Source organism: Dipodomys merriami, unplaced genomic scaffold (genome assembly GCF_024711535.1).
Source record: "Dipodomys merriami isolate MVZ:Mamm:240054 unplaced genomic scaffold, mDipMer1.0.p SCAF_60, whole genome shotgun sequence".
Taxonomy (NCBI): Eukaryota; Metazoa; Chordata; class Mammalia; order Rodentia; family Heteromyidae; genus Dipodomys; species Dipodomys merriami.
This window is the reverse complement of record NW_027206180.1, coordinates 8,015,306-8,041,533: the sequence shown is the minus strand read 5'-3', so window position 1 is coordinate 8,041,533 and position 26,228 is coordinate 8,015,306. Positions and strand designations below refer to the sequence as shown.

General features: G+C 64.7%; 5 protein-coding genes across 10 annotated transcripts; 2 read left to right on the top strand and 3 right to left on the bottom strand.

The window, feature by feature from the left end:
• Positions 1 to 387: 387 nt before the first annotated feature.
• LOC138814666 (SPRY domain-containing SOCS box protein 3) lies at positions 388 to 4,630 on the bottom strand. Of its 2 annotated transcripts, none has more exons than XM_070003792.1 (7): positions 4,563 to 4,630; positions 3,741 to 3,878; positions 1,655 to 1,832; positions 1,358 to 1,545; positions 1,181 to 1,283; positions 976 to 1,101; positions 388 to 818 (listed from the first exon to the last, which is right to left on the bottom strand). In XM_070003792.1, exons 2-7 carry the CDS (start codon positions 3,864 to 3,866, stop codon positions 478 to 480), a joined length of 1,062 nt encoding a protein of 353 aa, XP_069859893.1. In that variant the 5' UTR covers positions 3,867 to 3,878; positions 4,563 to 4,630; the 3' UTR covers positions 388 to 477. The 2 variants fall into 2 exon arrangements, with proteins under 2 accessions (XP_069859893.1, XP_069859894.1); XM_070003793.1 differs by lacking the exon at positions 4,563 to 4,630 and adding an exon at positions 4,411 to 4,511.
• On the top strand, positions 4,630 to 7,702 carry LOC138814667 (cytosolic Fe-S cluster assembly factor NUBP2). 2 transcript variants are annotated; one of them, XM_070003794.1, is made up of 7 exons: positions 4,631 to 5,016; positions 5,266 to 5,384; positions 5,503 to 5,701; positions 6,208 to 6,362; positions 6,481 to 6,591; positions 6,779 to 6,848; positions 7,081 to 7,702. In XM_070003794.1, the coding sequence occupies exons 1-7, from the start codon at positions 5,001 to 5,003 to the stop codon at positions 7,224 to 7,226; spliced, it is 816 nt and encodes a 271-aa protein (XP_069859895.1). In that variant the 5' UTR covers positions 4,631 to 5,000; the 3' UTR covers positions 7,227 to 7,702. The 2 variants fall into 2 exon arrangements, with proteins under 2 accessions (XP_069859896.1, XP_069859895.1); XM_070003795.1 differs by lacking the exon at positions 6,779 to 6,848 and having other exon boundaries at positions 4,630 to 5,016.
• An 891-nt stretch (positions 7,703 to 8,593) lies between these two features.
• Positions 8,594 to 11,410, bottom strand: LOC138814497 (insulin-like growth factor-binding protein complex acid labile subunit). The gene is made up of 2 exons (XM_070003395.1): positions 11,263 to 11,410; positions 8,594 to 10,584 (listed from the first exon to the last, which is right to left on the bottom strand). Exons 1-2 carry the CDS (start codon positions 11,276 to 11,278, stop codon positions 8,795 to 8,797), a joined length of 1,806 nt encoding a protein of 601 aa, XP_069859496.1. The 5' UTR covers positions 11,279 to 11,410; the 3' UTR covers positions 8,594 to 8,794.
• Positions 11,411 to 14,563: 3,153 nt separating this feature from the next.
• LOC138814664 (hydroxyacylglutathione hydrolase, mitochondrial) lies at positions 14,564 to 21,964 on the bottom strand. Of its 4 annotated transcripts, none has more exons than XM_070003790.1 (9): positions 21,858 to 21,964; positions 20,048 to 20,223; positions 19,535 to 19,599; positions 17,697 to 17,814; positions 17,105 to 17,213; positions 15,898 to 16,001; positions 15,514 to 15,619; positions 14,998 to 15,077; positions 14,564 to 14,830 (listed from the first exon to the last, which is right to left on the bottom strand). In XM_070003790.1, exons 1-9 carry the CDS (start codon positions 21,931 to 21,933, stop codon positions 14,657 to 14,659), a joined length of 1,008 nt encoding a protein of 335 aa, XP_069859891.1. In that variant the 5' UTR covers positions 21,934 to 21,964; the 3' UTR covers positions 14,564 to 14,656. The 4 variants fall into 4 exon arrangements, with proteins under 4 accessions (XP_069859891.1, XP_069859889.1, XP_069859892.1 ...); XM_070003788.1 differs by having other exon boundaries at positions 15,518 to 15,619; XM_070003791.1 differs by having other exon boundaries at positions 15,003 to 15,077; positions 15,518 to 15,619.
• Positions 21,965 to 22,218: 254 nt separating this feature from the next.
• On the top strand, positions 22,219 to 23,190 carry LOC138814663 (oxaloacetate tautomerase FAHD1, mitochondrial-like). Its single transcript, XM_070003787.1, has one exon. It carries the CDS (start codon positions 22,373 to 22,375, stop codon positions 23,036 to 23,038), a length of 666 nt encoding a protein of 221 aa, XP_069859888.1. The 5' UTR covers positions 22,219 to 22,372; the 3' UTR covers positions 23,039 to 23,190.
• Positions 23,191 to 26,228: the final 3,038 nt, after the last annotated feature.

The following is a 26,228-nucleotide window of genomic DNA, read 5'->3' as shown; positions in this document are numbered from 1 at the left end:
CCAGACGAAAGCGCGGTGCCGGGAGGTCAGGCTTCGCAGGGCTCTTTAATTGTACAGCGTGAGAGGTGGCCGCCTGCGGTCAGCAGTTGTTGGGAGCCTCCGCTGAGGGCAGCGGCAACATGCAAGGCAAGTCAGAGAAACCGAGGCCCAAGGGGCAGGAGGCCTGTGAGGCAGGAAGAGCTGAGCCCCACGGCCCTCCCGGGCCGCCACCTCCCTGCTCACAGGCGGGGTCCCGCAGCAGCCCGGGCAGAGGACAGGTGCTGCTCCCCGCCACACGGCAGGAGGCTGGCCACGGACACTGGCGTTGTGCCTATGGAGGTCCTGGAGAAAGAACTGTCCTGGCTTCAGCCCAAGAGGGGACAAGCCCGGGAGCCCTCAGCCCGCTCTCCCACCTCCTGCTGCCCCGGCAGAGCCTGGAGGGAAGGAGGGCAGTCCAAGCCCGAGAAGGCAGCGCGCGCCGGGCTGGGTCTGCGCCAGTCAGGTCCGTCGGCAGCGCTTCCTCTGGCAGGGCCTGGTGTCGGGACAGGGGCTCGGCGCGTCGGCGGGGAGCGAGGGCGCGGGGGGCTGGCGGTGGCTGCAACTCATGCTCAAGACCCAGCCCAGCTTGTTGTGCAGCACCTGCTTGAGGCCGGGGGGCAGGGGCAGGCCCTCCAGGGTGTCGCCCGAGTCTGGCCGCAGCTGTCGCAGGCGGTAGCAGCACAGGTACTGCAGGGAGGTGGTGCTGGCGCAGGAGCGGATCACCTTCATGCTGCTCTTGGCCGCCGTGGAGCACACCATCGGGTAGAAGCGTTTGTTCTGCAGCTGGGTGGCCGCCACGCCTACGCGGGAGGCATGGCTGGGTCTGGGGGGGCCCCCGGCCAAGGCGCCCGGGCTGCCACACACCCCTGTGAGCCAGGGTGCCCGCCTCCCATCGGCCTGGCCCTGCCTGGGACAATGGCCTCAGGCCTCCCTGGGCCCTGCGGCGGGCGCTCTTACCTATGCACTTCCTGTTCTTGAAGAAGGTCAGCGTCCCGTGCCAGGTGTCCAGGTGCACGCCGATGATAGAGCCCTGGCCAAAGCGCGAGGAGAAGCTGGTCTTGTCGCCTTTGTGGTGGAGCAGCCCTGGGGACACCCGGCACGGTGAGGTGGGCCAGGAGCCGCCCGGGCCCGGCCGGCCCGCCCACACCCCAGCCCCACGTACCAGTGTAGGAGAGGCCCCAGCTGTCCTCATCCCTGCCCAGAAGGCTGCAGAAAGTGTGGTGGTATTTGTCCAGGTCCACGTCCGATGTCCCGATGCCCACCATCTGGGAACAGCGGGGCTGGCAGAGGGGCCTGGTCCCAGGCCCCTCCACACCCACCCTCTGCCGGCGCCACTTACCATGTCAGTGCCGTAGACGGGCGAGGTCATCTTGATCTCCCAGAAGTGCTGGCCTTCGCCCAGCTCCTTGGCGCCTCGGATGGCGGCGGTCCCGCAGCTGTACTCCATGTGGAAGCTCACCTTGCGTTTGTCGCAGCTCAGCAAGGTGGCTGAGGACCTGCTCGCGTCATCCCAGACCCAGTCGAAATCTGCTGAGCGAAGGGAGGGCCGTGCTGAGTGCCAGTCTGCCAGCCCGTGGACCGACCGACCGTCCGTCCGCCCGCCCGCCGGCCGCGCCCCGTCCCCTCCCCCGCTCACACTCGTCTTCCTCCCCGCAGCGGCAGTCCTTGCTGCGGTGGGCCGGGCGCAGGCTGCCGCACAGGGAGGCCTCGCGCTGGCCCTGGCAGTCACAGAAGGACTCTCCTGTCACCGGCACGGCGCTGGGGATGGATGCTGGCAGGGACGAGCACTCAGGGTCAGAATCCGAGTCACTGTGCTGGAGGGAAGGCAGGTGTGCCCGGCTGTGAGCTGCCCCTCCTCTACACAGAGCCCGAGTGCCCCTGGCCCGCCCCGACATTCCAGAGTCTCAGGTGCGCCGTGCTCCCTTCACAGCCCAACGTCTCTGCAGCCAGACGGCCCTCAGCCTTGGTGGAGCCATCAGCTCCGCCCTCCAGCCTTTTCCAGCAGCTTCTGAATCTCAGATCATCTCCAGGCCTGGCTCTGCCGACCAGGTCTGATGTGACCCTAATAAAGACAGTGGTGCACGCTCCAGCTGCCTCCTCTGGGAGAGCGTCCCCACCATCCAGTACGTGCAAACACTCTGCATCCTGGACCAGCCTGCCCAGGGCCAGGAAGACACAACCGACCTAAGCAGCCCAGAAGGATCTGGTCTCTGCCCTGTCGCTACAAAATGACCCAAAGACCTTTGACCTTACCAGACCTGCTTCCTCTGCCGCCTGGCAGGGTAACGTCTCCAGCCAGGTCCACCACTCGTGTCCCCCCCAGCCCCCTCTATGCCGCCAGCCCTGACCGTGTCCAGCCATCCAGCTCCCTGGGGTGGTGCCGTGGCACTCACTTCACCTTCCTGGGTGGAGGTGCTGGGCTGCAAGGTACATTCCCTCAATTCCACCACTTCTCTGGGGTCTCTGCTGTCTGGTTCCCTGCCCTCCCTCTCGGCTGAAAGCCCCTGTGGGTGGGTGGGTGGGGGCCACAGGTAAAGTGACCAGGCAGTGGCTGGCAGCAGGTTGTAGAAGGGAGCCTGGGCTTCCTGTCTGCTGCCCAGGGTGTAGCTGTCCCCAGGGGGCATCCCCAAGGGAACATGGGCTCATGTCCTGCTCCTTCATGACTGCATAGAAGGGCTACCCCAAAGCTAGAAGAGACAACACAGGGCCACGCAAGACCGTACTACCCATGGAAAAGGCAAACTGGCTTTGCTTCTGGCCGAGTTTGGGGACAGAAGAGGGTATTGTTCAGTCCAACAGTGCCCAGGTGACCACTCATTACCTGTGCACACTGTACCACAGGGTCAGATCACCACCTGTCCACACGGGGTGATTGCTCACCACCTGTCCACACAGGACATCACAGGCCCATTAGGTGACAGCGTGCAAGCAGCATGTGTGTGTCACCGCCCAACCCAGACACACCGCATCGCACAGCCGTGAGCCTGTGAGGCAGGGACACAGGTAAACAGGCTGCTCTGGGCCAGACAGTCCGGACAGGAAGAACATGTGGCATGACAGGAATGCAGGCCACTCTCCGGCTCCAGAGGCTCCAGGGAGGCTGGGACGCTGCCCACCAGGTCAGTGAGCCAGTGGCTCCCAGCTGTCCACTCTGGCTTGGTGGTCCACAAAGCTCTCTGAGAGACCACTTCTACCAAGACGCCTGACGAGGTGAGAGTACAGAGCAGAGCCAGACTCGGCCTGAGACGCCTCAGGAAGCCAGTGGAGAAGCAGCATCCCGAGAGAACGCACAGCCTAACCCACAGACGTCAGCACAGAACTGCTCACTCCCTAACGGTCTCAGAGAGCCGGGGGTCCGGCGGGAATCGGGTCCTCAGGGGTCACAAGCTCTTATACACAGGTACTGAGTGTGAGGTGACCCACACGTTGCTATGGTACAAGCATCTCCGAGGGCAGACCACGCGTACGGCAGGACCTCTGGAAACGCAAAGGCCAGGGGGATCTGCGGCGCGTCTGAACAGCGGCAGCCTCTCCACACTGTGCTTGTCACAGGCCAGGCTGGGTGGAAGGCCTGTCCTGCGTCCCTCTGTCCTACGTGCCCGGGCTCCTCTACCAGACCGAAGAAGCCTCTGCGCGGGGCGTCCCGGGGAGGCGGCCCCATTCCCCAGCTCCCCGACCTCCGGTCCTCACACCAGCCGGGCTCACCTCCCCTGCAGACCTACCTGGCCATCAGAGTCATAGCCCCAGTTGGTGGTGCCTGTCAGCGCCACGGCGCGCGCGTCGGCCTCGCGGCGGGCTGCGCTCAGGACCAGACGCCAGGCTCGGCCGCTCCGGGGCCGTCTGGCCATGGTGACGAGGACCTGGGAAAGGACGAGTTCTGAGCCTGGGAGACGAGCCTCCCCTGGAGCTCCGCGGCTAGACCCGCGCCAAGAGGTTCCCGGCCCCGCACCGGCCGAGGGGCTCTTCGGCGGCCCCTACCTGGCTCCAGAGCCGGAGCACCTGGACCAGCCCCAGGGAGCCGGTGCAGATGCGCACCCAGACGCGCATGGCTGCGGGCGGCGCGCCGCGCGGGTCCCTCGCCTGACTGGCCGCGCCGCCGCGCGGGGGGCGGGTGGCATCCCGGCCTCCACTTCCTCGTGCCGGGCGCGGAGCCGCCCCCTCCCGCCCCGCCCGCCCGCCCGCGCCGCCGTGCGGGTCCTCCGCGCCCGCTCCGGGCCCCGCTTCCGGCCCCGGCCGCCCGCGCGCCGCCCCCCCCGGCCCCGGGCCCGCGCCGCCGCCGCCGCCGCGGAACGCACAGGGTCGCCGGAGCCCGCGGGCGGGCGGGCGGGCGGCGGCGGCCCCGGGGCGCGGCCGGCAGGGCCGCAGGGGCTCCCCACGCCCCGGGTCGCCGACCTCGGCTCCGGGCGACGCTGCCGGCAGCGATGGATCCCGCGGCGCCCGCCCGGCTTCCCGCGCACCGCCCCAGGAAAACAAAGGGCGGGGGCCCGACCGCGCGCAAGGTCAACGCGCCGGGGCCGGGGCCGGGCCGGGCGGGCGCCGCTCACCTGCCGCCGCCGCCGCCGCCGCCGCGCTCCGCCGGCCGTGACCCACTTTCCGCTCCGGCCGGGACGTAAACAATCCCCGCCCCCCGCGCCGCATTGGCTGGGAGGCGGGAGCGCCCGGCCGGCGGGGCGGGTCTCTGAAGTAGAGGCTATTGTCGAGAGGTTGCAGGACCCGCCAATCCTGAATGGACCTCTCCCATTGGTCGTCGCTCGAGCGGTCCGGGGCGAGCTTCGCACGCCTATTGGGCGCGGATACGGAAGTCGGCCGACTCCGTTCGTCCTACGCGCCGGAACCTGAGGGCTACAGGAACTCCTCGGGAGACCTAATTGGCTGAGGGGAGAGGGCCTGCACCTATCACAAGGGGACGGGGGCGGGCTTGTTCCGCCCATTGGCCCAACGGCTCTTCATTCGGGCTCGGAGCGCCGAGCGCCGCGGGCGGCATGGCGGCGTCCGCTGGTGAGCTCGCGGGGCCGGGGGTGCTTTGGCGGGCCTGCAGTCGGTGCTGACCCGGGAGAGGTGCGGGTCGCGGAGCGGGGCCGGGCGGCGGCGCCCGCGTCTTGGGCCGGCCCGGTGTCGCGTTGGCTCGGGGCGCGTCCGGCCGTGGCCTCGGCGCTCTCCCCGCGCTCGCGCGCCGCCCCGGGCCCGGCCGGGCCTCGCGTCCGGCCCGGACCCCTGCAGCCTCGCCCGCCCGCGTCCCTCCCGCAGAGCTGGGGAACCTGGCAGGCGTCCGGCACATCATCCTGGTCCTCTCCGGAAAAGGGGGCGTCGGGAAAAGCACCATCGCCACCGAGCTGGCCCTGGCGCTACGCCACAGGGGCAAGAAGGTGAGGCCTGTGCCCGGGCGGGGCTCAGCCCGGGGCGAGCGAAGCGATGGCCGCCGGGTCCCCCCCCACCCCAGGCTTCTCCCCACGCGAGGGCCGCTGAGCCTCACCCGCTTGGCAGGTGGGGATCCTCGACGTGGATCTGTGTGGCCCCAGCATCCCGCGCATGCTGCACGCCCAGGGGCGGGCCGTGCACCAGTGCAGTGGTGGCTGGGTGCCCGTGTTTGTGGATCAGGAGCAGAGCATCTCCCTCATGTCTGTGGGCTTCTTGCTGGAGAAGCCTGATGAGGCTGTAGTCTGGCGAGGCCCCAAGAAGAACGGTAATGACCTTGTTTGGGGGCCAGAGCTAGTGGCGTGCCTGGGGGGCGGTAGGGGGGCCAGAGCTAGTGGGGTGCCTGGGGGGGGTTGGGGGGCCAGAGCTAGTGGCGTGCCTGGGGGGGGTTGGGGGGCCAGAGCTAGTGGGGTGCCTGGGGGGGGTTGGGGGGCCAGAGCTAGTGGCTGCCTGGGGAGGGGGCTCCCGCAGGTGGGCGCCAGCAAGCACAGGAGTCAGTTGCTCCTGGGTGTGCTGTTGAGGAGCTCCGGAGTTCCTTGCAGGGCATCTTCCTGGGACTTGGGCAACAGGCCCTGCTACAAATGCCAAGGCTCCCTTCTGGCCTGTGTGTTAGGAGGAGCTGCCAGTCCCCACAGGTTGGGGATGCTGAGTTTGCAAGCACTGGGGAGCAGGGGGTGCTGGGGGGAAGGATGGATGCTCCTGCATGAGACGAAGCTCCCATTTGACCAGCCCAGCCCCTCGCTCATGAGCAATGGGCATCTTGGGCCTTTGCAGCCCTGATAAAGCAGTTTGTGTCTGATGTGGCCTGGGGGGAGCTGGACTACCTGGTTGTGGACACCCCGCCGGGGACCTCTGATGAGCACATGGCTGCAGTAGAAGCCCTGCGCCCCTGCAGGCCGCTGGGGGCCCTGCTGGTCACCACGCCTCAGGTAGGCCCCTTACACGCGTGGCCTGCTTGTTGGGCTGTCCCCACCGTCCTCCCCGCCTGTTACTCCTTTCTTGGCTAAGTGCGCAGCTGCCCAGCCCGTCTGGACTCTCCCTCTCTAGGCCGTGTCTGTGGGGGACGTGAGGCGGGAGCTGACCTTCTGCAGGAAGACGGGGCTGCAGGTGCTAGGGGTCGTGGAGAACATGAGCGGCTTTGCCTGTCCGCACTGTGCTGTAGGTCCTGGGTGGGCGTGACGTGGGGTGGGCTGGTAGGGGCACCAGGCTGGAGGTTATGGAGGGGCAGGGCTCTGAGGAGCCGGGTGACCCCGCAGGGCAGGGCAGTAACTGCACAGCGCCAGAGGATGCTGGCGCCACGTGGAGGGCAAGTCTGCAAGCTTGCCTTTCACGGTTCGTCTCCTAGGAGTGCACCAACGTCTTCTCCAGGGGCGGCGGGGAGCAGCTGGCCCTGCTCACCGGAGTCCCTTTCTTAGGTAAACATGGGGCCAGGCTGGCCAAGGTCTCAGCTCCCTACTCCTGGTCCCTGGACTAGACGGGTGTGAGTTCCAGGAAGGGAGGGGCCCGCGGGTGCCTGGCCGCTCACTGTGTCCCTGATGGCGGATACCGAGGGTCCCGGGTGACCGTGAGAGGCAGGACTCAGCCTGGACGCAGCAGCCCGGGCTCTTGGCAGCACGGGTGCCCAGATGCCGCCCCTCTATCTCGCAGGCTCTGTGCCCCTGGACCCTGAACTCACCAGGAGTCTGGAGGAGGGCCGGGACTTCATCCAGGAATTCCCCAAGAGTCCTGCGTTTTCTGCACTTATCTCCATAACCCAGAAAATTCTGGACAGGACACCCACTCTGCTCTCCTGACACGACCCCATGGCCATCCCCCCCCCCCCCCCCCCGGCACATCTGAGTGCTGGGCTTGCAGCTTCCAAAAACCTACGGGACAGAGTCCTCGGTGTGGTTCCTGGGACCTGCAGAGGCTAGTCCGAGGCCTCCCCGGCCAGCCCAGCCCTCGCGTCATGTTTTCGTAGCATCTTGGCAGAGCTTGCTGGCGGGAGCTCCGTTCTGATGGCCTGTGGCTAGGACAGCTTGAGTCCGGGTACCTTAGGATGATACCAGGCTCTCCACCAGCTCCTGTGAGCCTTGGCCGAGACAAGACAGGTTGCTCCTGAAAGCCAGTGTCCCCGCTGTCTGCAAGTTACAAGACCCTGGGGCAAATGTGGAGGGCTCTGCTGATGGAGCAGAGTGTAGTAAGCAGTCCAGAGTGTTGTAACCACCCAGGACCTGCCATTAAAGCTATCACGCCGCGGCAGCGGCAGTGGCAGTGGCATCCCCAGACAGTGCCCTGCGTACCGTGGCTTTTGCTTTCTGCTGCCCTGGGGCTACAGCAAACTCTGGTGTTCAGGCCCCTGAGGCTCAGGCAGATGCCGTGGTCTCAGCGCGTTGGTGCGGTTCTGTGCGTCAGACACCTCAGTGTCTGCCCCTCATGCCACACAGGAGGCCTGAAGCACAGCCAGCCCACAGGGCACCTCGGAGCGCGGCAGCAGGTCCCAGGCCTCCCCCAGACCTGCCTGCGTCGGGCTGGGAAGCCGGCTCCGTGGTAGGGTGCTTGCCTTGCATGCGTGAGGCCTTGCGTTCAATTCCTCAGCACCACATAAGCAGAAAAAAGCCGGAAGTGGCGCTGTGGCTCAAGTAGTAGAGCGCTAGCCTTGAGCTGAAGAGCTGAGGGACAGCGCCCAGGCCCAGAGTTCAGGCCCCATGACCAGACCCAAAAAAAAAAACCTGCCTGCAGCCCCATGCCACCCTCTCCCGTCCCTTGAGGGACAGCTGGCGGGCCTCTGGACAGGCCTTGTGGCCTGTGGGTCTTCCAGTGTGTGCTGCCGGCCGGCGGGCCGCATGGGCCACATGGGCCCCGGTGGTGCTCTGTGGAAGCCGGCCTATCCCCCACCATCATGGCAGTCCCCTCGAGCCCCGGCCAGACCTGTGAGGACACTGCCCGTTTCCAGCACTGGCTCTGAAGAGGGCGCGAAGCTGGGGTTTCGGGTGAGTGCCACGGCTCCAGCGGTGCGGGCGGGGAAGGGGGTGTGGCAGCATGAGGACCTCACGGTGTTGGGGCGCAAGGTGTGCTAGGGCGGGGGAGCACTCCCGGTACCATCGAGGCTCAGGCTCCACGCTGAGGCAGAGCCAAGACGAGAAGGGGGATGGACGGGGGACCAGGTGACCCCCCTCAGTGTGGCTGGCTGTCACATGCCGTGGTTCTTGTACGCTTTAATGTTTCCCCGCGGAGCCCCCACCCTCTGGCCAAGCTCTGGGCAGCTGCCCACGCCCTGCCCTGTGCCCACACCGTGTCCCCTGCCCACTGCTGAGCCCAGCTGCCATGCTGCCGGGACCGTCTGTCCCGTGAGTGAGGAGCTCGTGCTTCTGGGGATGGGTCAGCAGTGTGCGAAGTGCTCCCGGGGGACGTCCCGCAGGTCCAGGCCCGCCACGCCCGCGGGGCCGGCGCAGGTGATGTTGTTGTGGGTGTACGCGGGCTGGCAGTCGTCCCCCTCGCACCTGGCCTGCACGGAGCGGGGCACCACGCCCGGCTTGCTCAGGGCGAGGTCCCGCAGCGCCCTGAGGGGGCAGCCGCACTCCCAGGGGTTGCCCTCCAGCCAGAGGCGCTCCAGGCCGCGCGGCTGCGGCACGAACGTGTGCAGGGAGTTGTTCCTCAGGCTGAGGTAGCTCAGGCGCCCCAGCGGGGAGAGGGCGCCCTCGGCCAGCGCCTCCAGGCGGTTGTGCGAGAGATCCAGCCAGAAGGCCCGCTGCAGGGGGCTCAGGAGGCCCGGGGCCAGCGAGGCCAGCCGGTTGTGGGAGAGCAGCAGGTACTCCAGCTGGCCGAGGCCCTGGAAGAGGCGAGGGGGCAGGTGCGTGAGCTGGTTGGACGTGAGGTCCAGCTCCAGGAGCTCTGGCAGCGCGGCCAGGCTCTGCTCGTGGATGCTGGAGATGCCATTGTCCCTGAGGAAGAGCCGGCGCAGCCCGCGCAGGCCTGAGAAGGTGTGCTGGCGGACGCGGCCCAGGCAGCTGCTCTCCAGGTGCAGGCTGTGCAGCCGGCCCAGGCCCCGGAACACCTGCTCTGGGAGGCCACGCAGACAGTTGCCCGAGAGGTTCATGACGGCCACGTTGACCAGGCCCAGGAACGCGCCCACCTTCACCTCCTGGATCTGGTTGTCGTTGAGCGCCAGCACCTCCAGCTGCCCCAGGCCCTCAAACGTCTTCTCCGCCAGGTGGCGGATGCGGTTGTGGCCGAGCCGCAGCTCCTCCAGGAAGTGCAGGTCCTGGAAGGTGCGGGGCTGGAGGCCGGCGATGGCGTTGTGCGCCAGGCGCAGGACGTGCAGGCCCAGCAGGCCCGGGAAGGCGTCCTCCAGCGGGCCGGCCAGCCGGTTGTGGGAGAGGTCCAGCCAGCGCAGGGCCTTCAGGCCCAGGAAGGCCCCGGGGGCCACGGCGGCGATGAGGTTGCGGTCCAGGTAGAGCTTCTGGAGCCGCGGGAGCTGCACGAAGACGTTGGCCTTGACACTGCGCAGCGCGTTCCTGCTCAGGTCCAGCTCGCGCAGCTCGGCCAGGCCGCAGAAGAGCGCCGGCTGCAGGTAGGCCAGCCTGTTACCCGCCAGCACCAGCTCGTGCAGGTTGCCCAGGCCCTGGAACACGGCGTCGGGCAGCACCACCAGGCTGTTCCAGCCCAGGTGCAGGTCCCAGAGCTGGGCCAGGCCCCGGAAGAGGCCCTCGTCCAGCCGGGCCAGGAGGTTGTTGCCGAGGCTGAGGGAGGCCAGGCTGGGCGTGTGTGCGAACACCCCGGCGGCCAGGGTCCGCAGCCGGTTCCTCTCCAGGTGCAGGTGGTACAGGCTGCGCAGGCCCAGCAGCGCCTGCGGCTCCAGGCGGCTCAGCTGGCTGCCCTGCAGGTTGAGGAAGTCCAGGCCGGACAGGTTCCGGAAGGCCGCGGGGGGGATGGAGGACAGGTTGTTGCCGTCCAGCCACAGGGCCTTGGCGCTCTCCGGGATGCCGTCGGGCAGCCGGGTGAGGTTCCTGGCGCTGCAGAAGACGCTGAGCTCGCCCGTGTAGTCGTCCAGGCCGCAGGCGCAGGCGGCCGGGCACCGCGGGTCCTCCGGGGCGCCCGGCTCTGCCCCCTCCAGGCCACAGGGGCCCAGCGCCGCCCAGGAGAGCAGCAGGGCCAGGAGGGCCTCCAGTCCTGTGGGGAGAGGCTCGGTGAGGGGCGCCGTGGCCTTCGGGGTGCTCGCAGGAAGGCCTGGCGCCCTAATTAGGTTGCAGGCGGTGGCCGAGGCCGGCCGGGCCCGGGGCGCAGAGGCTGGCTGCCCCTTCCCGCCCCACGGAGCCACCCTGCGGCAGACGCGGGGGGCCAGGCACCAGGGGGCCCGGGCCCTGCCTGTGAGGCTCGGGGGCCGAGTGTCGTCTCCAGTATGCACGCCAGCCATGCCGGGCTGCCACAGCAGCCTGGGAAATCGGGGGACCAAGCCGGCAGCCAAGAGCTAGTCATTTCCAGAACATTCTAGCATTAACCCAGCGTTATTATGGCAGCCAGTGAGCCAGATACCCTGCCCCTTAAGGCTGTAGGTTACTGCAGAGCGGGACACAGGCCTCTCTCTCAGCAGGCAGCGACCCAGCGACCCAGCCAGCAGCGCCCTCCACCTGTGCTGGGTGCGGGGCAGCCAGGGCCTCAGCCAGACTCCAGCCGCCATTCTTCACTGGCCACTCAGCTAGCAGGGGTCTCAAGCCTGGCACGGTGGGCTTGTCCCCAGTGCCCAGTGCAGCCCGCGGTGCCCCCCTTGCAGTGTGGTCCTGAGGAACATCTAAGTCCTGCCCTGTGCCAGCCCAGTGCCCGCCACCCACGGCCACCCAGCGCCCTCACCTCTCCGCAGCGCCATCTCCCGTGCAGCGCGGACCGCAGCCAGCCGTGGGTGCTGGCGTCTGCAGGCCGGTGTCTCCTGCCCTCTGAGTTCCCCTCCGCTGGGACAGCCTGCTGGCCAGCCCTCCCCGACCCGGCTCCTTAACCCCTTCCTGCTGGCTGGCTGCAAGTCCCTTAGGTGATGATTGTGCAGGGGAGGTGGGAGGGGCCCAGGCTGGGCGGGGCGCAGCTCCGGGGCGCTCAGAGGTCCCCTGGAGTGTCTGGTGAGGGGGTCCTAGTGGCCACAGGCAGCCTGGGGTTGGGGAGATCTCCCCACTGAACCCCACATGTCAGAAAGCAGTGTCGGGCTAACTGGCCTGCATTGCCAATGCCGCCCACCTGTCTGCCCGCTGCCACTCTGATTCCCACCGCCCCTCCCATCTGCCAGTGACCCTGTACCCCCAAAGCCCTGCCCATCTGCCTGGCAGGCTGCCCAAGCTGGGGTTCCCAGCAGCCTGCCTGGGCCCCGGGGCGGCTGCCCCCCCCCCCCAGCCTCTTCTAGGAACACCTGGCAGCGCCTCTGCACCTCGTATTTGCCTTTCCTGGGCCAGTCCCAGGAGAGGCGGGAAGGCCGCGGGTCGTGCCCCCCTGCTGCCGTCTGAGGCCACGGCGGCGCAGGCCTGGCGCTGGCTGGAGGGCCGGAAAAGGGGGCCCTGGCGCCCCTCGGCCTTCGCCGAACCACACTTCTGCCTCCTGCAGGGCTGAGTGGGTGCGGTGTGGGTCCCCCCCATCGCCCTGGAGCCTTCTCTGGCCCTGCCCTTTGGTCCTGGCCGGGTCTGTGGAGACGTGCGCGGGCGGGCATCGGAGGGACACGGGGAAGAATCGTGTCTGAAGACGGGCAGTCTCTGGGGTCCGGTGGACTCGAGCCCAATGCAGGGGAGGCAGAGGAGGAGGTAGGTCGGGGGATATTTTCCAGGTCACTCCTCAGCCTCTTCTGAGAAATTATAGATCTGGAGGGAGAAAGTCCACGCCCGGAGCCCACAGAGCAGTTTACACAGCGGAAAGTGCCGCCTCAGCAGGCCGCGGGCCAGCAGCCCGGCCTCTTCTTGGAACGGGGGGGGGGGGGGGAGGGAACCCATGCCGCTCACCTGCAGGAGGGCAGGGCTGGGCAGCTGTGTTAGACTGGCATCAGGCTCGAAGCTTGCCCAGCGCCCTGCTGCCCCTCGGTTCCCTGGCAGTGCCTCCCTGCTGAGCTAGGTTGGCCTGGGCTGGGCCGGCCACATTCTGGGCACCCACAACAGAGGGTGCACCAGCCCAGATCGGCCTCATCCTCGCCCCACCTGTGGCTGGTCGCGTGGCTCTTCCCACAGGCCTTTTCCATCAGTGCCACCGTGGGCCGGGACCGCGGCGTGGCCTGTGTGCACGTGTGCGTCTGCGGGGCAGGCCACATTCGGGGGGTGTGCACCCACGCTCCTGTGTTACGGCTGTTTTGCCTGTTGGGGCCTCCTCGTTTCTTACCCCATCTCTGGGGACGCAGCCCATCACAGGCTGGTTGAGTATGGATCTGATTCCTATTTTTATTTATTTTTTTTTTGTCAGTCATGGGGCCTGAACTCTGGGTCTGGGCGCCATCCCTCAGCTCTTCGGTTCAAGCTAGCGCTCTACCACTTGAGCCACAGCGCCACTTCAGGCTTTTTCTGCTTATGTGGTGCTGAGGAATCGAACCCAGGGCCCCATGCATGCGAGGCAAGCGCTCTACCACTGAGCCACCTTCCCAGCCTCTGATTCCTACTTTTAAAGGGCTGGGTACTGTAACTCGTACCTGTAGTCCCTAGTGAAAAGCAGGAGGTATGAGACCAGTCTGGACAACAGTAAGAATGCACCTCAGAGAACACGGTGGCTGTAACGGGAGCCATGAGAGAGGCACGGCTAGGGGTCCCGGCGCCCCAGGCAGAAAGCATGAGGCTGACGGAGGGGTGCAGACATGTGTGCCAGTACCCCAGTCTTGAACTCGGGGCTTTGCGTGCACTCGGCTTTTTTCTCATAGCTGGTCAGGGCCAGCTGCTTGGTTCATTGGGTGGTCACAGGCTGGCTTTGAACCACGGTCCTCATGCTAGCTACGTGGCTGGCGTGGACAAGCATGAGCCTGCAGCACCCCGTTTGCTGGCTCTTTTAAGACTTTTGCTAAACCTCTACCAAGGCAGCTGTGCTGCTTCCCTGCTGGCCTGTGTCTCTGTCCGGGCTGGGGTGGGTTTGTGTGAGCGTGGCGGGTGAGGGGCCACACAGCCCTCCTGCGGTGCGCAAGCCGGGGTCCCAGCAGGTGCTGGGCCTGGGCGCCCTGCGTCCGGAGCAAAGCTTCCCCTCGGGGTGGCCTTGTCCTGGAGGGGCCACCGCGGCGGTGACTGTTCCAGCCACAGCCCGTGCGCCTCTGCCTGTTGGCGCACCTGCCGGTGTGCACACGGTCCTGGCGGGAACGCGAGGCCCCTTTGTGCCTAGGGCCGATTCTCCCAAGTGGAACTGCTGTTGGCCACTGTTCCTGCTGGGTCGTAAACCTCTTCTACACTGAGACGGTGCCCAGCCGAGTTCAAGCCCCACAACCGACCAAAAAAGCCCTCTTCTAATGTGAACATGGCCCTGCTCCTCCCCGCACGCACACACGGCGGGGTTTCTACTTTGTAGCGTGGTGCTTATCTATTCTGAGGGGCGGACATCTGTCATTGCTGAAGCAGTGTGTATAAGTCTTTGCCAACTTCGTCCATATTCTTTTTGTTGGTGGTTGGTCGTGGGGCCTGAACTCTGGGCCTGGGCGCTGTCCCTAAGCTCTTCAGCTCAAGGCTAGCACTCTACCACTTGAGCCACAGCGCCACTTCCGGCTTTTTCTGCTTATGTGTTGCTGAGGAATTGAACCCAGGGCCTCATGCATGCAAGGCAAGCACTCTACCACTGAGCCACCTTCCCAGCCCTGTCCATATTCTTATAAGTGACTTAGGAAGCTGTAACGCACTGGAGACTGTGTTACAGATGACTTTCCCAAGTCCGTGGCTTGTTTGTTTGGGCTTTTGTCTGGCAGTGCTTCTGTTTGAGTTCAGTGCCTTCTTCGGGGGGAGGCTGGTGCTCTCCCACTCGAGCCAGCCCCCAGCCCTAAATAGTGCCTTTGAAAGTGACTGTCTCTCAGGAGTGAAGCCAGTGCACGGCTGTCTCCTGTGAGGCCAGTGATCCGGGTGTCACGTGTGAGCCCTGCTGAGCCCAGGTGGTGGGGGAGCTCACCAACCCCGGGGAGACGTGTGTGGAGGGCGGCAGATGATGCAGAGTCTGGAAGCAGAGGTTATGGGAATAAATACTTTAAATTTTTTCTCTGATAAATACGCATTAGAGTGCGTGTGATCGCACACGCTCCAGCTCTGAAGTTAATTTCAATTTAAAATGAATACTGGGTTTCCGGGGGGATCCGCGGGACAGTGGGTGCCCAGCCCCCGCCCCGCCGGGCGGCCCTCAGTCCCGGGGCACCTTGAACTGGTCCTTCTCCCTGCGGAGGGCCTTCATGGTGGTCACGGGGTCTGTCTCCCCCACGTGCTGCTGCACCGTCTTCTCCCTGCCGGCATGGGAGAGGGACGGCTCGGCTCTATGCACAGCCTCGCACCCTGCAGGCGCCCAGGGAAGGAGGGAGCCCGGCCAGGCGGCCAAGTCGGACACTGCCCATGGGGAGGAGCGACCCGAGCGTGGGGTGCGGCCCCTCCCCCGGCCCGGGCCCCCCCCCACCTGACTCTCATGAAGGGATTGTAGGTGAACTCCTCCGCGAGGGTGGACGGCACCGTGGGCTCCCCGATTGCATACTTCTCCTGCAGGGGAGGACAGCGTCACTCGGGGCCTAGGCCCCGCCGCGCCCCGCCCGCCCGTCCTGGCACCATCCTAACTGGGGGGCTGTGTGGAGGGCGGGGACGGCCGGGGACCCAGGGTTGAGAACGCACAGCCACGCAAAAGCCTCTGGTCTCACAGAAGCTGAGGACCGGCGGGGTGGAGGGAGCCGCCCAAATGCTGGCTCGGAGCAAGGAAAGCAGTCTAACGGGACGACAGGAGGGGTGCGACGTGAGTGGGTGTGTGAAGCTGGGAGGCGGCTGTGCGTGTGCGTGTGTGTGCGTGTGCAATGCCGCACCGGCCCCGCTGACACACCGCACCCTGTCGGGGGCAGGGCCAGAGCCTGCAGCCGGGTTACAAACATGGAGTCTGAACCCCGAGTCAGGCGCCGTGCCTGGCCCCATGGGACCGCGTGCCCACTCGCCTTGGCCCAAGCCAGCTTCTCCTGGACAGCCGCGTTGCTGGGCTCCACGTGGCGCGCGAACTTGAGGTTGTTGATGGTGTACTCGTGGCCACAGTAGACTTTCTAGGGAAAGCGGACAGAGCGCTCTCCTCCCCGCCCGGCCCCCAGCGGACGCGTGGCTCGTGGACGCCAGCGGCCACCCTGGGCTGGCCACCCGCACACGCCAAACGCCAAGGCAGGGCTTCCGGGGCTGCCGCCCACCGCGCACCCAGCTCAGTGAGGCCGCACAGGCGCGGGCTCCATTCCCCAGCAGCGGCCCAGGGCGGGGGGGGGGGGGAGGGGGGGGCGGCTGAGGGGCGCGGGGCAGGGCGGAGGGGGGCCGGGCAGGAGGCGGGGCCTACCGTGTCTGGAGGCAGCCGGCCCAGGACTTCCAGCAGCGCCTTACACATCTCGTCGGCGGTCCCTTCGTAGAACTTCCCGCAGCCAGCCACAAACAGGGTGTCACCTGGAGCACGGGTGGCCGTGAGGCGCGGCGCCAGCCCGCAAGGCCTTGGAGGAGCCCGACTGGCCTCCTGCCCCCGGGGGTGCAGCTGCAGCGCCCCGGCCTGTTACCCGGATGCCCGTGGCCTCCCCACCCCGCCCTCCCAGCCCCCACGTTATGCCCCCAGACTCAAGTGGCAGCAAAGCCACCGAAGCGGCTCAGGCGCACCCACCCCACGGTCCCTGGGCCCCACGCATCCTCCACTGCCGGAGCACATCTCCAGGACTTCGCTGCCTGGCCCAGCCTTGAACCTCAGTCCTCCGATCTCACCAGAGACCCTCGCCTCTCAGTCACCAACAAAAAGCCAGACGTGGAGACATGGCTCACATGGTAGATACCAGCCATGAGTGAAAAAGCCAGGGGAGAACCTGCAAGGCCCTAAGTTCGAGCCCCAGTACTTGCTCTAAAACAATAGTAATGGCATCGTGGGTGCCTGCTCCCGTGCCCCACCTGCGGGCCTGGCCACCGCCTCTGCCCGGCCTCCCACAGGCACCCCGTCTCGGAGTCCACAGGCATTACCCCCTCTGCAGCTGCCAGACACCCGGCCCTCCCTCCCCCCACCCCCACCCCCCGCCGCAGCCTCCCTCAGCAAGCACCCCCTGCCTCTCAGCACCCGAGCAGCACGGCTCATCACCGGGGGCTTCACGCAGCCCCGACACCCCTCATGGAGCCAGCCCTGAGCCGGGAGCCGCCGCAGCCGCGCCTCATCACCCAGGGCCACACGGGTGACCAGCGCCAGCCACGTGGGACACCCTGGGGCGCCAGGGCGGGCCAGAGGCCTGGCCCAGGCCAGAGTTGAAGAAGTGGGAACTCTGTGGTGGAGATGTTCAGAATAAATGCAGGAGCACGCACTGGCGCTCACACCTGTGGGCCTAGCTCCTTAGCAGGCTGAGATCCCAGAATCACAGTTTAAAGCCCATCAGGAAAACAAAAGTCTGGGGTACGCTGATCTCCAGTTGTCTACCAAAGAAAGCACAAATGGAAGTCTGGCTCAAGTGGTAGAGCGCCAGCTTGAGGAGAAACACTAAGCAAGGACCCCGGGACGGGCAAGCGGGGCGCTCACTCACCAGTGAACACCGCAGGGGGCCCCGCCACCCCCGGCTTGCTCACGAAGTAACAGATGTGCCCCGAGGTGTGACACGGCGTGGCCAGGCATTTGACGTGGAGAGACCCCACCTGGGACAAACGCGGGTGTGAGTGCCGGCTCCACCCCAGCCCCACCCCACCCCCACCCGTGGGCACCCGGGCCCCGCCCCCGCCCCTGGAGACAGGGCCGCCCCAGGCCACTCTGCTTGCTTTTGGCCAAAGCTCAGGAGCTCATGTTTTCTCCTTCAAAATTGGGCCAAATGAATGGCCAGCACCCAGCAGCTCTTACCAGAGTCCACCCCCCGTTCTCGCACCTTCCCCCTCGGCAGGCAGCCAGCCCGCCCCACCCCTGGGCTGGGTGCTGCAAAGGCAGCCCCCACTGCACCCCAAGACACCGGCCCCGTCCCCGGCGCCCACCCCTCGGAGCCGTCATGTTAGTCGGCTTTCTTGGGCCTCTCCCCAGAGGACTGTCGGGGTCACCCTGAGAACCCCTCCCTCGAGTGGAAGCTGGGGGCTGTGGTTCTCCGGGCCCCGTTCCAGGCAGGGCCGGCGGGGCGCCCTGCGGCCCCTCACCTGCAGCGTGGTCAGGTGTGTGACCTTGTGCGTCAGAGCTCCGATCCGGTCGTCGCCGCCGTACACCTTCAGCCCAGGCTCCATCTTGACCAGCTTCTCGTTCCCGCCAGCATGGTCCCTGCAAGTCAGATGGGCAAAGGGGCCGACCCCTGCATTCATCCTCCAGTACTAGCGGGGTTTCTGGTGCGTCCTTCAGCCCCATGCCTGGTGCCACAGCGAGGTCCCCGCGCCCGCCATGCCCACCGCACCCGCTGAGCCCGCCACAGCCACCATGCCCGCCGCGCCCGCTGAGCCCTCCACGCCTGCCGCTGCTCTCAGTCTCCACTCAGCCCAGGCAGGCTTTTTTTTTTTCAGTCCTGGGGCTTGAACTCAGGGCCTGGGCACTGTCCCTGAGCTTCTTTTGCTCGAAGCCAGCACTCTACCACTTGAGCCATAGTGCCACTTTTGGCTTTTTCTGTGTATGTGGTACTGAGAAATTGAACCCAGGCCTTCATGCATGCTAGGCAAGCACTCGACCACTGAGCCGCCTTCCCAGCCCCCAGGCTGGCTTTGAACTGTGACAGGGCCGGGTAAGTTCCAGGTGGGTGGGGGCCCTCCCTCACTCCTCCGGTGGCCACTGTTCTGCTCCAGGCTGCGGCACCCGTCCTGGAAGCCCCATCAGGGCTCCAGGTTTCCCTAGGGACCCTGTGATCTGAGCCCCAGGGAAGGGACCAGGAGAGGCCTGGAGTGCAGCCAAGGCCTAAGGCCTCTCCCCAGCAAGAGATGACACAAGACAAAGAGGAATCATACAAAATGCTGACACTGATAAAGAACCCTGGAGCCTGCCCTGGTTTGTGACATAAACATGACAGGGTGCTGAACCCGTGTGCGTGCACGCAGCCGTGTCGGAAGGAGCCTCAGCGGCCCCTGCGGGTGTGACAGTGCCCGCCAGTGCCCAGCGCTGAGCAGGCATCGGGGAGGGCCGGGACCTGCGGCCACAACAGGCAGCCTCTAAGCCCGACCCAGACCAAGGCAGGGGACACCAGCCTCCCGCCCCGGTGCGGCTGTGGCTTGGAGTCTGGGCCTGACCCCTGCACAGCTGACCAGCACCCAAGTGGCTTTGCTAATGACAGCTGCGGCTCCAGGAGTTCCTGAGCAGAGATGCCTAGGGAGAATGGGGGGGGGGAGGCAGCCTGGGGGCCTTGTGTGGTCTAAAACTAAGAGGCAAACAGGTATTTCTACTGTACAAGAACTTCAGGCGCATCAAAAATCCAAAAAGAATCCTTTTGGGGCTGGGAGGTGACTCAGTGGTAGAGTGCTTGCCTAGCAGTAATGAAGCCCTGGGTTCCATTCCTCAGTACCACACACACAGAAACAGCCAGAAGTGGTGCTGTGGCTCAAGTGAACGCTAGCCTTGAGCACGGGAAGCTCAGGGACAGCGCCCAGGCCCTGAGTTCAAGCCCCAGGATTGGCAAAAACAAAAAAGTCCCTGAGCACTGTCCCTGGGCTTTTTGCTCAGGGCTAGAGGTCTGCCACTTAACCACAGTTCTGCTTCTGGCCTTTCAGTAGTTAACTGGAGAACAAAAATTAAAAATATCTCTTGAAACATAGCTACTTTGAAAAAAACTCATGGCGGCCATTGTTCTGTTCATCAGCCCACGATCTAGACAAAAGTCTCCGGGTCCTCTTGTGGCCAGAAAGGCGGCCCTGCACTCTGCCACCAGTCCCACCACGCGGGCAGTGCCAGGCACGGTGCCCCAGTGGCCCCAGGGCAGGAGGACAGATTCCTGTGGGGGAGGGGAGGGCTGCCCGTGTCCAGGGCACCCGGCCCCTCCAGGGCCGGCCCGGCCCGCACTTACCAGTGGTGGTGGGTGGTGAGCACTGTGGTCAGCTTCACCCCGTGCTTCTTCACCGTTTCTACAACCTGCAACCACACGGTGCGACAGGTGCGGTCATACCCCTCTCCCCTGCCAGAGACCAGTGCCCAGCCCGGTCCTGCCCCGCGGGGGCAGCCCTCAGCTCCCCTCAGACCTCTCCAAGCCATTCTGACTCCAAGGTTTGTCTGTCTGTCTGTCTCTCCCTCCCCCTTTCTCTCCCCACTCCTCTCTCTCTCTCTTACACACACACAGGCAGTGCCAGGCTCCATGGCCTCAACACTGCAAGGCTTAGCGTGCCGCACGTGAGCTGCTGCCACGGGGGCCTGCTGGCCCCGCCCTCCCTACACTTCTCGGGGTGCTAGATGCTGAGTTCTTCCCAAGTCAAAAGGACTGATCCCCCCGGGCTTCTGCCAAGCTGTGGGGTCATGGCACTGGGTCCCAGGGATGAGGGTGGGCAGGGTGTCGGGCTCAGGCACCGTGCAGACAGCCACGTACCTTCTGGGGCTGCACGGGGTCCACAATGGCAGCCTCCCGCGTGGCCTCGTCGATGAGCAGGTACATGTAGTTGTCGGTCAGGGCGGGCAGCAGCTCCACCTTCATGGCGCCCTGCTCCACAGTCAGACCCTTCCTCAAATCCGGGTGATAGCAGAAGACTCCCAGCAGGGCCGGGCCTGAAGGTGCGGGGTGCAGCCTCAGGTCGCAGACCTCAGACCAGCTCCCCATGTGCACACGAGGCTCGGCGCTCCGGGTTTCCTAATTTCCTCCGACAGAAGAACCACATCCATGAGAAAAGTGCAGCAAACGACTCATGCCGGCACGGTCTCAGAGGTGGGGTTCTCGTCTCCCTGAGCTGGGGGCAGAGCCGGGGGCTTTGCGCAAGTCAGTGTGTGCTTCAGCGGAGCCATGCTCTCAGCTCAGAATGAGGATGCTTTCCTCTCAAGGCTCTGAAGGACAGACCTGCCGGCCCGGGGTGGGTGCAGGCCTGCCTGCCCCGCGGCGCGGCGGGTAGCAGGCAGCCTCTGTGCCCGGCCTGTTTCACAACGCCTCTGACGAAACGGCATTTGCTACTGAATGACAGACATCCGAGAGTGGATAACGCACCTCGCAGCCCCGACAGGCTGCGCAGGCCTCAAGTATGACGGATGCAGAAAGGCCAGCGGTGAGCCCCAGGCCTCCCCAGAGCCCAGCCGGCGGTGAGCACCAGTGCACAGACACCAAGGTACTCAGAGCCACGAGACGATTCCATCTAAAATGCTTGAGGCCCCAACAGCACGGTTCAGTGTTCCTGTCCAAGGGGTGGACGACCCCGCAGGGGACAGGATAAATGCCTCGGGCCCACCTTCATCCGCCACAGCCAGCAAACCCTGCACTGCGCGGGCGCAGACCGCCGCAGCGGCTCCAACCCAGGGCCTGGAAGCAGGCTGCACAAACCTTACCACCTGAGTTCCCAGGTCTCTTTTTCGACACATCTCCTGTCCTGGGTTTTCCAGATCCTTCTAATGCTCAACAAAACCTCTTGGTCGAATGCAGTTTCTGCCATACTCTGCATCCCCTCCGGCCCCCCTCACCCGCGGGGGATGAGGACCTGGGGGGGGGGGCCCTTCATGAAGTGTCCTTGGACGCCAGGCACCCTTGGGAGGACCGAGGCTGGAGACCGGACAACGTAAATAACGTCCACGAGACCCCACCGCAACCGGCCGCCAGGCTCACAGGTGCACAGCGAGGCATAAACGGGGCACATCCGGGGCCCGGCACCGGCTCCAGCCCGCAGAGCCCCCGCCTGGCGCCCCTGAAGCCCAAGTTCGAGTCCCAGCACCGACTTAACGTGTATTTCCTAGAAACGCCGCTTCCTCGCCGCGAGGACCCCTCCGGTGACCCCCCCCCCCCGTGCCCGGGAGGGCGGAGGTCCCCGAGGAGGGCACTGGCCCGGGCCGCGGGGGGGGCGCCGCGTCGGGGCCCAGGTCGGACGGGCGGCCCGACGTCAGAGCCCCGGCCGCGGGCTGGCGGGACGGGGAGCGGCGAGGAGGCCCCGCTCGTCCCCGGCCCGACCCGGGAGCCCCCACGCACTGGGCGCCGGCCGCGGCCACGTTAGCTCGGGCTGGACGGGGCGGAGGGTCCGAGATGGAGAGCCTGGCTGGGCCGCCGCCGCCCTCCCGCCCCTCCGCCCGCGGCCCCGCGTCGGCGCTGCCCTCCCGGCCGGCCCGCGGGCGTCCAGGCACCTGAGCCGAGGGACGACGCCGGCGCGCCCAACCGACGCCCTGCCCGTCGGCGCCGAGCCGCGCCCGTCCGCGCCCGGCGCACCTACCCAGGCCGCGGCGCGCGCAGGACAGTCCCAGCGCCGCGAGTCTCCGGCAGCAGAGCGGCCCGCGGCCCAGCACCATGACCCGCCGGGCAGCACTGCCCGGGCGCAGAACCGCAACACCGGCGTCGGGGGCCGGAACACCGCGTCGGCGGCCGCAGCCAATCAGCGCCCGCCGCGCCCCGCCCCGCCCCGCCCCCGACAAGCCAGGGCCCGCCCTGCGCCGCGCGTCCCCCACCAGCTAGTGCCCACCCTGTGCCGATCGCAGCCAATCAGTCCCGGCCCTGCCCGCCCGGCCCGCCCCGGCCAATCAGCGAGGCCGGAGGCGGAGCCTGGAAGGCGGAGTCGGCGGGGTCGCGGGACGCCGCCGAGTGCCCGCGGCTCCAGTGAGCCGGGCGGCTGGCGGCCGCGGCTCCGGCGTACGTGAGCGTCGCTGGCAGGCAGCGCGTCCCGCGCGGCGAGGCCTCCTCTCCGGGCTGCCGTAGGCGCCGGGGCCGGCGGCACGTGACCGGCGCGGCGCCATGGCGGGCCCCGGGCCGCTGTCCCGCTTCTGGGAGTGGGGAAAGAACATCGTCTGCGTCGGGAGGAACTACGCGGACCACGTCCGGGAGATGCGCGGCGCGCCGCCCCGCGAGCCGCTGCTCTTCCTGAAGCCGTCCTCGGCGTACGCGCCCCCGGGCTCGCCGGCGCGCCTGCCCGCCTACTGCCGCTGCCTGCACCACGAGCTGGAGCTGGGCGTCGTGCTGGGCCGCCGCGCGCGCGCCGTCCCCGAGGCCGCCGCCATGCGCTGCGTGGCCGGCTACGCCCTGGGCCTCGACATGACCGCCCGCGACGTGCAGGACGCCTGCCGCGAGCAGGGCCTGCCCTGGACGCTGGCCAAGGGCTTCTCGGGCTCCTGCCCCGTCAGCGCCTTCGTGCCCCGCGAGCGCGTGCCCGACCCGCACGCCCTGCGGCTGTGGCTCCGCGTCAACGGCGAGCTCCGGCAGCAGGGGGAGACGGCCGCCATGATCTTCTCCGTGCCCTTCCTCATCAGCTACATCTCCAGGATCATCACGCTGGAGGAGGGCGACCTCATCCTGACGGGGACGCCGAGCGGCGTGGGGCCGGTGGCGCACGGCGACGAGATGGAGGCGGGCATCGAGGGCGTGGTCGGCATGCGGGTGAAGGTGGAGAGGTCCGCACACTGACGGCCCGCCGCGCGCCCTGACCCGCAGGGGCAGCCACCACCCCGGAGAAGTGGGGCCCCCTGCTCGTGGGCGCCTGGGCGGCTGTCCTGGTCTGTAGATTCTGTGTGCAGAGATGCCTTTATTCTGCAAATAAACACAGGGCTGTAGGGGTCCGCGCGCGTGCTTTCTTGCTTTCTTGCTTTCTGGGGGTGAGTCCCACCTGCGGGTACTCACACCTTGGTCTCTGGCCTTGGACCTGCTCTGCAGTGCTCTAACCTAGCGACCGAGCTAGCCAGCGCCTCCACCTCTCCACAGAGGCTGCGGCCCAAGGGCTGCTGTTGCTGGATAAGTATTTATAATCTCAGAATTCAGGAGGCTGAGGAAGAGTTTGAGGCAGCCTGTACTACAGAGTCCTTGGCTCAAAACCTCTCCCTAGCCCGGCACTAGTGACTCACGCCTGTCATCCTAGCTACTCAGGAGGCTGAGATCTGAGGATCGTGGTTCAAAGCCAGCCCGGGCAGGAAAGTCCGTGAGACTCTTCTCTCCAATAAACCACCAGAAAACCGGAAGTGGCGCTGTGGCTCAAGCGGTAAAGAGCCGAGGGACAGCACCCAGGCCCAGAGTTCAAGCCCTAGAACCGACCAAAAAAATCAACCTCTCCCTAAACAAATTAGGTAGTCTATGGTCACCATGTTTAAGCTGTACTTTATTGTTACTTATGTATATGCCGGTAACGGGCCTGGAACTCGGGCCTTGTGCTCTCTCCTGGCTTTTTCCATTCAGGATTGGCACTGTCCTACTTGAGCCACAGCTGCATTCCTGGCTTCTTGGAGGTTAATTGGAGCTAAGAGTCTCATGGACTTTCCTGCTGGGGCTGAGTTTGAACCATGGTCCTGAGATCTCAGCCTCTTGAGGAGCTTGGGAAAACAACTGTGAGCCATGAGTGTCCAGATGCCATACAGCTCCTAACCTGCTTTTTACGCTGTCGTGACTGTCCTTCCACTCAGTCAACACAGTCCACAGCACAGTCTCCATGCACGTTCCGACACCCCGAGCCCATGCCTCCACTCGTGGACAGTGGGCTTGTACGATTGCTTGCTGGTGGAATCAGCACATTTGTGAATTCCTTTGGCTAGGTTTCCACAAGTGGAAGGGATGGGTGAAGGGGCGTGCTCCCATTGAACATGTACTATTAGTCTAGCTAGCAAGTACAAGGTTCAGCTGAGATCTAGCCACCAAGACCATAGACCAATAAAATAAGCTGAAGGCTGAAGCTGAAACTGCTCACGTGTAGCTCCAGGGATGGCACAAGCCAGCACCCAGGGCAGACAGTGCCCTGGGTCAACGTCCACCAGCAATGAATGAGCTTGCCTCAAACATACAGCATTCCAGCTGTAGCACACAGAGTCCTTGCAGGCAAGAGTCAAAAGCTGAGAAGCCAATTCCCACAATTCCTGAAGTTATGAAGTTCCTAGCACTCAAAAGGTTCCTTCTCATGTAGCTATGAAAAGAGTGAAAAATCCATCCCAGGATCTCCAGGTACCTATCAGTGAATTCAATAACTGCCATTGCTAATCATTCCTAAAAATTAGTTCTGTAATATGTTAAGTTTGTGTAGAATATATATGGCTTGGCGTCTGATTTTTTTTTTTAATATGGCCAGGTGGCTCATGCCTGTAATCCTACCTACTCAGGAAGGCTGAGATCTAAGGATTGCAGTTCAAAACCAGTCTGGGAAAGAAGCTAGCCTGAGAAGGAAAGTCCATGAGACTTTTATCTCAAATTATATTAACTGCCCTCCCCCCCCCAGCCAAAAAAATAAAGGAAGCAGAGATGTGTGGCTCTAGAGCCACTGACCTTGAGCACAAACAGCTCAGGGACAGTGACTAAGCACTCAGTTCAAGCCCTAGAACTGGCACACATACACACACAAACAGAGAGAATGAAAGAAAGCAAAAGCAACCCCAGGATTCCTTAAGATAAGTAACAGACAAATATACTGTTTCTGTCACGTGCAGAGTACTGAATCAATGAACCCACCAAGAAAGAATTTGGAAAGGAGAAGCTTATTGAATGAACCACTAGAAGACTCAGAAAAATCATATAATCACGCAGCTATTAACCAAAAAGATCAGGAAAGCTCTGAACCAGCAGGTGGTAATACTAAAAGAGTAGCTCCTGGAGGATATAGGGTGATACTATTTATGTTTTAGGGAAGCTTTCCTGTGTCTGCCTTAGACCTGCTTCAAGACAGTGATTCTCCTGCCCACAGCCTCCTGTGTATACAGTAAAACACTCTAGTCAAATAATGGCATAGTAAAATACACTACCGGGTATGTATTTCGTGCTAATGTAGAGGATGCATATTTACTTCCTTGACAGCCTGGATTGAGGCTAATCTGCAACTGAATTTCAGGTATTTTGTAACTTCATTCATAACTGTATACATTAACCCGTAGTACATCTTTGATTCGGTGTGACACCTAGCCTGACACCTAGCTGTCACCAGGTAGAAACAGCAAAGGGCTTTCCCCTATGTGATGGTTCAGGCAGGTGAGAATGCAGTCATCTTGCACCCTCTGCTGGCCATACTAGGGCTCAGCGGTGGCTGGGAACGGGGACTGCTCCCAGCGTGCCTGTGTTGGAATCACGGGGAGACAGCTGGAGAAGCAAACACCCTCAGGCCTGGTGGTGTTTCCTTGTTGTTTTGCTTTGTTTTGTTTTGTTTTTGTCAGTCGTGAGGCTTGAACTCTGGGCCTGGGCACTGTCCCTCAGCTCAAAGCTAGCGCTTGGCCGCTTGAGCCACAGCACCAATTCTGGCTTTTTCTGCATATGTGGTGCTGAGGAATGGAACCCAGGGGCTCATGCATATGAGGCAAGCGCTCTACTATGGAGCCACCTTCGCAGTCCAGGACTAGTGGTTTTGAACCTGCTGCTGGAGGCCAGGACAGTAGGCCCTGGCAGAGCAGCCCAACACACCTGGGCAGCCCCAGTCCCTCTCTCCTGAGCTCTGGATGTGGGGCCCAATTTGGGGCAGAGATCTGTTACATTTGGATTTAAGATGTTACCCAGAGTCTGCGTGCTAGCTTGGCAGCTAGCTGATGGGCTTCTGGAAGTGGTTGGACCAGTAAGGCTGTGATCACACCAATGGATTAATCCAATACTAGGCTCATCCTATGATAGATTGCTGGCCGTTAACAGAAATTTAGGA